Below are 10,274 nucleotides of genomic sequence, written 5' to 3' on the forward strand. Positions count from 1 at the left end.
CATTGAAGGGAAAGTTTGTTGATTTTTTCTCTGTGTTTTGGAATGTTTGTCAGAAGAAAAATTTTATATTTAAAAACAATAAAATGTTAATGCTGATGTCTTTTTAATGTTGTAAATATGATCAGGATGATGCCTAAATATGATAAAGATTATGAAGAGCATAATTTTTCCCCTCACAATCCTGTGGCTAGAAAAAATCCATCACTAATCCGCAACTCCTGACGACCACTTAGAAGTCACAGGGGGAGGATGGATAAAGCTTCCACACAGGAGCTTTACACCCTCACCCCCCACTTCTCTGTCGCACAGCCATCATATCCACTTGGCTCTCACAGGAAGTGAAAGAAGCTTTTAACTTTAAATTATATTACACAATAATTTTATACTGCACCCCTAGAATCCTTGCGATAATTTTCTCATTTTAATTCTTCCTCCAACATTATGTGACTCTCACTGTGAGAGCTCAACTCTATCTGAAGTAGAGACTAATTTTTTGTCATGAAGAGAAAAAAAAATACGGAACTACGGTGGAGCTGAGAGGGGAACAAATCCTCGAATAAAAATGCTCATTTTATGAAGAAACCCAATCGTTAATTAATCCCTTTCCCAGCCGTCAGAATTTTTTCACTGGAACTCTCTCACAGATTTTTCCATTCTTGTCGTTCTTTTTTTTCAACCACCACCCCCATTCTCAACCCTTTGGCTATATTTCTTTTGCAACTATATGGAGGTTGATTCCTGTGTGTGGTATGGGGGTTGAACTAAGAAAGTCCCATATTTAGTAAAGCTCAGTTCTGTGTGACAAGGAGTTGGGGCGAGTCTCTTTAGTTTTAGAGCCTAGAAGCCTTTTTTTCTTTAATTACAGAGAGAGAAAACTCTCGAGGAGCCTTTTTTCCACCCCCACCCAGAGGGTATTGTACTTTTGCATATATGAATTTTTCGCTTTATCCCTCCACAACTCTTGGAGGACTCTATCCTCGAGGCTGAAATGGGAACTCTCTGCTGAGAAAAATTCCCATACATAATACACCGCGTGGGGGTGTAACTGTAGAGACGAGGGCCAGAGGGAGGGGATGAAGGAAGCTCATTTCGTGGACATGAAAATTATTTTCGAAAAATGTCTCTGGTAGTGTCCCCGGGTTCGAAGGTACGAAGCCCTATCCACGGGAGTAACCCCTAATTAACACAGTTAATTAGTTGAGAGACATTTTTTTTTGGAAATGAGGAGGAAAAGTACTTTTCCCACACATATTCCACCCCCAATCTCCTACTTGTAGGTATACGTTACCTCATACTCTCTTCTTCCATGAGATTAATAAGTACATTCTCGCGCTTAGTTGAGAGAGAGACTTTTTCACAGCTAAATCCCGGGAAATTTTTTTTGCCCACACCCACCCGCAGCACACTGAAAGATTCTGCACTGCAAACGAATATCATATTAAAATTGTTAATGAAGGACTTCACATGTGGAAATGATATTCGTTACATATATTTCCCAGAGGAAGAAGTCCATTTTTGCACGCTAAGTTAAACAAGGTTATATACTTCTAATTACTCTGAGATTAATTTGGGGTTAAAACTCCTATGGGGTAGTTTTACCAATAAATCACCAATTAGGGTGTCTGTGCAAACCATTGGAATAAAAAAATTTCCATGAGGGAAAATATTAAAAGAAATTCTGAAAAATATATTTTTTTTCTATGTGAGGGAAATGTTGTGCAGCATTTTAATTAAATTTTAGAATAAATCTAACAATTTGCTGTTTGAATTCGACAAAATAACTTCAATTTCATAGCCAGGAAGAACATTTTAGGGTTCAATGTGAGTGACAAGCTGACTTCCTCGCAGTGTACAACAAACCCTTCTCTCTCAATTCGTGCGTCCATCGTTCCAGTTCAATAAATCCGACAAAATATTATTTGCATGTCGATTGCATTTGACATACTGTCGCGAATTTGTCTACCACTTGTGATCCCTGCTCTAGCTGGTGGCCCTCCTGCAAAGCTCCCCCATTGCTCCCACCTCCCTGCCCTGACATTGAGTTCATCGAGGTGGTTTCGCTTTATCACTGATGACGGCAAAATTATCCAAACATGGACACGGTGTATGATTCTGTCACAAACAATCGTCGAAAAGTTACAAATTGGACTTATTGGCGTGGGGTGGTGGTGGTGCCGCCCCCACAGCCAAATGATCGACCCCCGTGTGTCACCCACAATGTACAATACATGGATACAGCTTGCCCGGCTAAAGGGGGATTTTTGACCCGGTCGAATTGATTTCCCAACAACCCCCAACCCCCAATGCTGTCGGAATCACGCCCAACATGTCAAAAATTTATTCAACATATTGAATGTTTATTCATTCCAACCACCACCCAACGGAACACACTGTGGTTTGTGCTGCAGCATTTCACCCATTTGCACAAATTATTTTTGCACCCCCAAAAATCGTTTTGCACCCCCTGTTCCACCCCAACCGCTGTATGGGATTAAAAAAGCAATGCAATGGAATAATATGTATTAATTAAAAATCATTCTCACGTTGTTTGATTGCGTGGCGCCGAACTTCCGGGCGTGCATAAAAACATGTGGTAATGATTTTTTTCCTGCACACATATATACATATTGCTAAAGTATATCTGATAAAATTTCCCTGATAAATATGCAATTTAAATAAAATGCAATTTTCGGGGGAAATTGAGGAAATAATTTGTTTTATTTTAAGGTAAAAAAAATTACAATGAATGCAATTTCTCACAGTGGTGGTTTAATTTGCTAAAATATGAATTATTTTAATATGAAAAAAATGCAATCAATTTAATTAAAAATTCCAATTGAATTTTGAAATTAATTGTGCGGGTAGTTGAATCATTTGTATTAAAAAAAAATTTTAAAAATTAAAAATTAAATTTTTTTTTTTGAAAAAGATTTTCCAAATAGTTATGAAAAGTAAAAAAATTTCTTCTTTATAGCTTTTTTTTTGATCGGAGACAGTCAATTAAAACGCACGTCTTAATGCTTTCAGCGACGTTTCGGTTTATTTATTTATTTATTTATTTATTATTTATTTATTTGGTTAATAAAGGGGTTGCCATCATTACTGATGATTCCCCTGTGTATGATACATTATAATAATTCTGCTGTTATGTGTTTTTTTATAGTTTTGAGTATATATCTGTTTCTTTTATAAATTTCATCAAGTTATTTACATTATCAATGTTATCGTTAAGTATTGTTTTTGTGTTATTTTTTATTTTGTATTTCTGTCTTAGGTTATTGTATTTTGTGCAGTTTGTTAGAATGTGATTTATGGTGATTTCTTCATTACAGGTGTCGCATGTTGGTGTTGTTGTCCTTGTCTCCCTTTCGAAAAGGTGACCATGTGTCAAAAAAGAATGTCCTATCCTGAGCCTGCATAGTACAACTTCTTCTTTCCTGTTTGACCTTTCTGATGTTGACCAACTAGATGTTTCCTCCTTTATTTCGCCCAGTTTGTCTCCTCTTGTTCTTTTCCATTGTTGGGTCCATTCGTCTTTAATGTTGTCTACTGCAGTGTTAGCCAAATCCTTAGCTGTGGGAATGTGTTGTGTTGATGTCTCCCTGCTATTTCTTGCTAGTTCGTCTACTGTCTCATTTCCAGCAATGCCTACATGTGATGGTACCCAACAAATCGTGAAATTGATGGATGATCCCTCGATCAGTTCTATTGCCTTTGATATGATTGGTGATCTTTTGTTGTTGTAATTGGTCATAGATTGAATAACACTTAGGGAATCTGAAAAAATAACGACTGCATTATCTACGTTCAGGATTGCGTGATTGACCGCTTCCAGTATAGCATATGCTTCTGCTGTAAAAACAGAGCTGTGTTTTGATATTTGAAATTGAGCTATATTATTATGATCCTTAATCACAGCAAATCCTGTGGCAGACTCAGTTTTAGAACCGTCAGTGTAATAATGGGAATATGATGAATATTTGGTTGAAAGAAGTTCAGAGAAATAGATTTTCATTTGTATAGGTGACATATTTTGTTTATTTGTTATTTGCAGAGACCTGTCGATTTTAATATCAGGTTTGTATGGATTTACTTGTAGGGTATTTCTTTTAGGAATATCATTAAAATCTGGTAATTTTCGGATTATATAATTGTGAAATCTTTTAGCTGCGGATTTATATTCTTTTCTGGTGTCAATAGAATTGTATATTGAGTTATTAGCATGATTATTTAATTCTAGGATTTTAAACCCGTATTTAATGTTGAGAATATTTCTACGATAACTAAGAGGACATTTTCCTGCTTCTACAAGTATACTATTTACGGGACTAGTGCGGAATGCTCCTGTACTGAGTCTAATACCTGCGTGATAAGTTGAATTAAGCATTCCAAGGATTTTGTTATTGGCAGAAGCGTACACTATAGAACCGTAATCTAGTTTGCTTAGGACTAATGCGTTAAATATTTTTAATAGATTTTTTCGATTGCCCCCCCATTCTTTGTGGGATACGCTTTTGATTATGTTTAGGGACTTATTACATTTTGCTTTTAATTGACTAATGTGGGTTTTCCATTCTAGTTTTTTGTCAAAAATTAATCCAAGAAATTTGTGTTCATCTACAACTGGGAGAATGTTATTATATAGGGTGAGGACAGGATCACTGTGGGGTTTTCTTGATTTGCAAAAATGTACGACTTTAGTCTTTTCATGAGAAAATTCGAGTCCTGAGCTTTTTGACCATCGTTCCAGTGACCTAATTGCTATTTGCATTTTTTCCTCTATAAGTCCTATATCATTCGCTCTATAAAAAATGACAAGATCGTCAGCATATAAAAGTCCAGTAATAGGGGAGGGAATGTATTCAAAAATCTTGTTTATATAAATTAAAAAGAGGGTGACAGATAGTACTGACCCTTGTGGGACAGAATTATCTAGATCGACTTTCTCTGAGACATTGTTTCCCATTATTACACTGATTTTTCTATTTGTTAAGAAATTATTTATAAAGGATGCCATATTTCCATTAATTCCTAGGCTCATAATATTGTCTACTACACCTCTTGGCCATGTCATGTCGTATGCTTTTTTAAGATCGAAAAAGACTGCTACTAAATGTTCGTTTCTAGCAAAGGCTTCTTGAATTTCACTTTCTAATCTAACTAAATGGTCAAGGGTTGAGTGGCATTTACGAAAACCAGATTGGTATGGTGATAGTAAGTTATTAGTTTCAAGATGCCATACTAGTCTATGATTTACCATTCGTTCAATAATTTTACATAAGCATGAAGTGAGGGAGATCGGTCTATAGCTATTTGTGTCTGTTTTGTCTTTATTGGGTTTCAACACTGGTACAACAAAGGCTTCTCTCCATGAAGATGGAAATTCATTATGTGTCCACATGTAATTATAAATTTTTAGTAGTTCTTTAAGGGAACTAGGATTTAAATTTTTTATCATTTCATAATGAATTAGGTCAGGGCCAGGGCTACTTCCTTTAACTTCTTGGAGGACTCTATCTAATTCTTCAGGAGAAAAAGGAATATTATAGGGAGCATTATAGTTTAGATCAATTATGGGAGGTTCTGATTCATGTTCTTCTTTATGTAAAAGGAAATTTAGTGGGTAGTTTTCGTTACTTGAATTTTCTGCAAATGCGCTTGCTAGTTCATTGCATATTTCTTGAGGATTTGTTATATCATTATTATCTTTTTTAAGTAAATATATTTGTGAGGATTTAAATTTTCCAGAAATTTTTTGAATGGTATTCCAAACTTTTGTTACAGGTGTATTGGGGTTTATTGTGGACACATATTTTTCCCAGCAAGCTTTCATTTCTTTACGACAATCTCTTTGCATTTTAGCTTTAAATTTTTTATATTCAATTAAATAGGATTCATCAGGGGCTCCCTCTCTTAAACTCTTTTTATATTTTTTAAGAGCTCTATTTCTATTCTTTTTTTTCGCCTTAAGTTCTTTATTAAACCAAGGATTAGGAGGACGGTATGGTGTTGTTTTAGTTTGAGGGATAGTTTTCATGGCTACATTTATTATTTGGTTAGAAAAATTACTTACGATTTCAGATGTATTGTTGCCTGTCATTTCAATCCCTATCAAGTCTTTTTTAAAAACATTCCAGTTCGCTTCTTTTATTTTCCATTTCGCCCTTCTCGATTCAAGAAACAGTGAATCCAAGAATTTTATCTGGATAGGAACATGGTCACTCCCATGGAAATCATCTAGGGTATTCCATTCTAGGTTGGCTGCTACTTCGCTGCTAATGACAGATAGGTCAATTGCACTAAAAACTCCGGTTGCTATAGTCAAATGTGTTGGTTGTTGATTATTTAGGATAGTGAGATCGTATTTATCAATTGATTCTTCAATTATTTTTCCTCGAGGGTCTAATTGGGATCCACCCCATAGGGGATTTTTTGCGTTCACATCTCCTAAAATCATATAAGGTTTAGGCAGTTGTTCTATGAGTTTATCAAATTGTTTTTTAAGCTTAAATTGGGGTTGTATATAAATATTGCAAATTGTTAATTTAAATGGGAAAATTATTTCAACAGCCACTGCTTGGAGAGTGGTATTTAGATTAATTTCTTTACTATCAATGGTTTCTTTAACCAGTATTGCAACTCCTCCACTAGCTTTTAAATTATCTTCATAGCATTTATAAAAACAATTGTAGCCTCTTAATTTGGGTGGGTTATTTCTTGTTGCATGTGTTTCTTGGAGGCAAAAAATTAGGGGGTTGTGGGTATTTTTAATTATTTTGATTTCAGGAAATTTGTGGTAATATCCATTTGAATTCCATTGTATAATATTGTGATGTTGTGGGGGGTTTAATTGATTAGTGTTATTATTGTGGTTATTTTTTGCTGTAGTGTTATCATTTTCTGTATTATTTATATTGTTGTAAGGTCTCACCGTCGCAGGCGGATCCAAAGAGCCAGAACCCTCATTCACATCTTGTGCAAATGGTTGCCCAGACCCCAAAGAACCACCAACACCGGGAGAATCTTCATTGTTTGTATATGAAATGTTATGAGCGAGTCAGAAGTCTTCGTCTAATTGTTTCATGTCGGTATCTTCTCCTGTATCAACATAATCTTCAAGAATTGTATTTGTATCATTTTGTGTAGATATATCAGTTTGTAAAATATTTTGATGCTGAGTTCTGAGCCTTTCATGGTTCTCAGAATCAGTCAATGCATTTGCATATGTATAATTGTTTGGTTTTGTGGCGATGTTTTGCTGTGGAGAAAAATTTTTTGTGGGCAATACATTTGTAGATGTGCTTGGTTGATAATTTTGAGAAGAATTATTGTGTGTGTTCGTCCGTGTGTTTCGGTCTTTGTCTGTGCGCTCATTTGTGGTGTTATCATTTTTTCCAATTGAAGGATTAGTTGTGTTAGTATTATTTGTACTTACCTGGGATTGACGTTGTCGTTTGGGTGCTTCTTCATTGCTGGAAGAGAGAGCATGTCTGTCTCGTTTTGTGGGGTTTTGGTGTTGTGTGGACTGTGATGTTGATGGTTCATGTTGTCTTGAATTTTGCATGTTATGTTGCTTGCTTGTTGATGGTTGCTGTCGGGTTGATGTTTTCCCTTCATGTCGATTTTTCCGTGTGTCACGTTTCTGGTTGTGCTCTTCTTCTTCGTCGCTAATGTTGTTATTGTATGCAGTTGGTGTGGATGTGATTGGTGCTTCGTGGATTGGTATTTGTGCTCGTCGTTGCTTTTTGGTCTTTTTGGTGCGACTAGCTTCCTCGAGGGTGGGGAAATCATCATCGCTCTCATCATCAAGAGCGGTGTATCTGTTTGAGATGACAATCTGGGAGTGTGTGTTTGTGCGTTGTTTCGGGTGTGGGTAATGCAGGGCTGCTTCCGCTTTGCTCATGTTCTTGTAGGCAACAAGGTTATTGATGTTCTCTTGGCGAATTTTTTCAGGGCAATTCACAAAGTCAGCACTGTGATTTCCTTTGCATGCGATGCATTTGGGTGATTCTTGGCATGTTGTGGATGAGTGGGTGGTAGAAATTTCTTCTCCACACCTCTTGCATTTTGCGGATTGTTCTGGGCAATTCCATGCCCCGTGGTAGTAAGACCAGCAGATTTTGCACGCGGTTGCTCGCATTACAAATGGTTGACATGGCACTCGCACGTAATTAATGAACACATACTCTGGTATGCATCCTCCCTCAAAATACACTTTCACTCGCTCTGTATCGATAGCGGTCTTTTGACCGTCAATCATCTCATGGCGTTTCACTCTCACAACTTTTGTGATCTTCAGTTGTCCCGCTTCTAGATTCTCCAGTAGGTATTCTTCACTGTATTTCTTGTTTATGCCCCATATTACTCCACATGTAGTGGTGAAGTAGAGGGGAATGAAGACTTTGGTACCTTCACTTTGCAGGGTTGGCACTTCCGGAATGGCATTGGCCACGTTGTGGTTTTCACAGTAGATTATGAGGGATTTACGTCCCGTTTGCCTGATTTGGCGGATTTCGTCCTTTCGGAAAAGTTTCTTCACGCGATCCCCTATATCAATTGAATCTAGGGGACGTTTCTCGCTGGTCACCATCACCTTGAATCCGTTGTATTTAATGTTCGGAATGTATTTGTAGGTTATGGGTCTCTGAACCCTCACACTGTCCACCGGAGGGGCACTAGGCCCCCCGGGATCATTTTCACTCATTTCCACCTTTCACCAATAAAGAAATGTCTTGAAAATAGTCTTTATAATTTGAAAACTTTTAATATAGTTCTTTGGAAAAGAAAAAAAATTAACGTATTCCGCACTTGCTTGAAATCACGACCACTCGGTATGAAAGCCGGTTTGGAACTGTTCGGTTTATTTAAAACCACCATCAGGCTTTATAACAAAATATGTACATCTTAGTCCCAACAGTGACATAAATCTGGGAAAAAAACATTCATAAATCGCTTCTTTATAACGTTCTTTTAAGGTTTTTCCTGGCATTCCGAGAACAGATTTTTCCTTCATCAGATGGAAGAAATATAAAAAAAAAAACTATTCTCTTTTAAAGTAAAGGAAACCCTTGGTATGAATTCAGAATATTTGCACAAAAAAAAAATAAAGATTATTCGTCACAGATAAATTTTCAAAAAATTATTTTGATAAAATTCTGCAAATATAAATTTCAATTAAAATTCAACAAAGAAAATTTTAATATTCTCCATAAGATTGTGCACTGCTGATGAATCCCTCAATCAAATACCATTCCTTAACCTCATCCATTTTGGGCTGGGAGGGGGGTGATAATTAATTCAGAACCACTGCTGAAGGATTTCACATCCCATCGCAATGATGGAGAAGGAAGCTTCGTGTGCATGGAGAGAGTGTGAGCTTTTTGGTGTCTGATGGTGGTGAAGAGTAATCAAGCGAATCAGCTCGATTAATTAAAAGCAGAAAGCCAAATTGAATCATCTCAAATCCCAAACCAACCCCTCAGAGATATTGACACATATTAGTTGAGCATACATCGAACTATCTGCGATTCGAACGTGCAAGTTTGCCGCGCGGTGGAGATTCATTTGCATTTTGCTGGAGTTCCATAAGACTCATCCATATGCGGGGGTGGGTTTTTGCACCAAACAAGGGGTTCCTTTGAATAGATTGGCGTTGGGAAGGGTGGGGTTTTGGGATTCAATTGACTGGGTGCGAAGTTTCCTCAAGTGTTTCGGTGGTGCTTTTCATCCACCCAAAATGCACATAGAAACTTCCGATGCTCCCCATCTCTACACACATATATGTACATCCCATTGCCTCTTCATTAAAGCCACCCTCTGTGTTGTGGGAGATATATTGAATAATTTTCACAATTGTATTCGTCTCCTCAATCATAATCAGATATTGGCAATTATTCAGCATCTTCCTCGCAGCAGACACACCTTTCTGCAAATCAACAATTTCTCAGCCATTTCAATACGGAGGGAGTTTTCGCGTATTTCCGTTCATTTACTAGATGGGTATTGTAATTGTTTACCAACATCTTCAGGCTATGTTGGCTTATTTTGTATGGAATTTCGGCACATTTAATTTAATTTGTCTCCGTTTCGAATTTCACGGTAAGGTTTCCAAATTTTAGGGATTTTCAAGACGAATTTTGGACCTTTTTTCACTTTATTTTGTGAGGTTTTTTTTTAGTTATCTGGTTTTTCGTGAGAATTTTAATTGAGCCAACAAATACTGAAACATCTCAAACATGATTGAGTCAATTAAATAAATTATTGATTGATTAATA

General features: G+C 36.6%; 1 protein-coding gene across 5 annotated transcripts; it reads right to left on the minus strand.

Moving 5' to 3' along the window:
• Positions 1-3,666: 3,666 nt before the first annotated feature.
• Positions 3,667-8,761, minus strand: LOC129786635 (uncharacterized). Of its 5 annotated transcripts, none has more exons than XM_055821758.1 (3): positions 7,436-8,761; positions 6,074-6,275; positions 3,667-3,777 (listed from the first exon to the last, which is right to left on the minus strand). In XM_055821758.1, the coding sequence occupies exons 1-2, from the start codon at positions 8,702-8,704 to the stop codon at positions 6,234-6,236; spliced, it is 1,311 nt and encodes a 436-aa protein (XP_055677733.1). In that variant the 5' UTR covers positions 8,705-8,761; the 3' UTR covers positions 3,667-3,777; positions 6,074-6,233. The 5 variants fall into 5 exon arrangements, with proteins under 5 accessions (XP_055677733.1, XP_055677735.1, XP_055677732.1 ...); XM_055821760.1 differs by having other exon boundaries at positions 6,074-6,299; XM_055821757.1 differs by having other exon boundaries at positions 6,074-6,315.
• Positions 8,762-10,274: the final 1,513 nt, after the last annotated feature.

This window comes from Lutzomyia longipalpis, chromosome 1 (assembly GCF_024334085.1).
Source record: "Lutzomyia longipalpis isolate SR_M1_2022 chromosome 1, ASM2433408v1".
Taxonomy (NCBI): domain Eukaryota; kingdom Metazoa; phylum Arthropoda; class Insecta; order Diptera; family Psychodidae; genus Lutzomyia; species Lutzomyia longipalpis.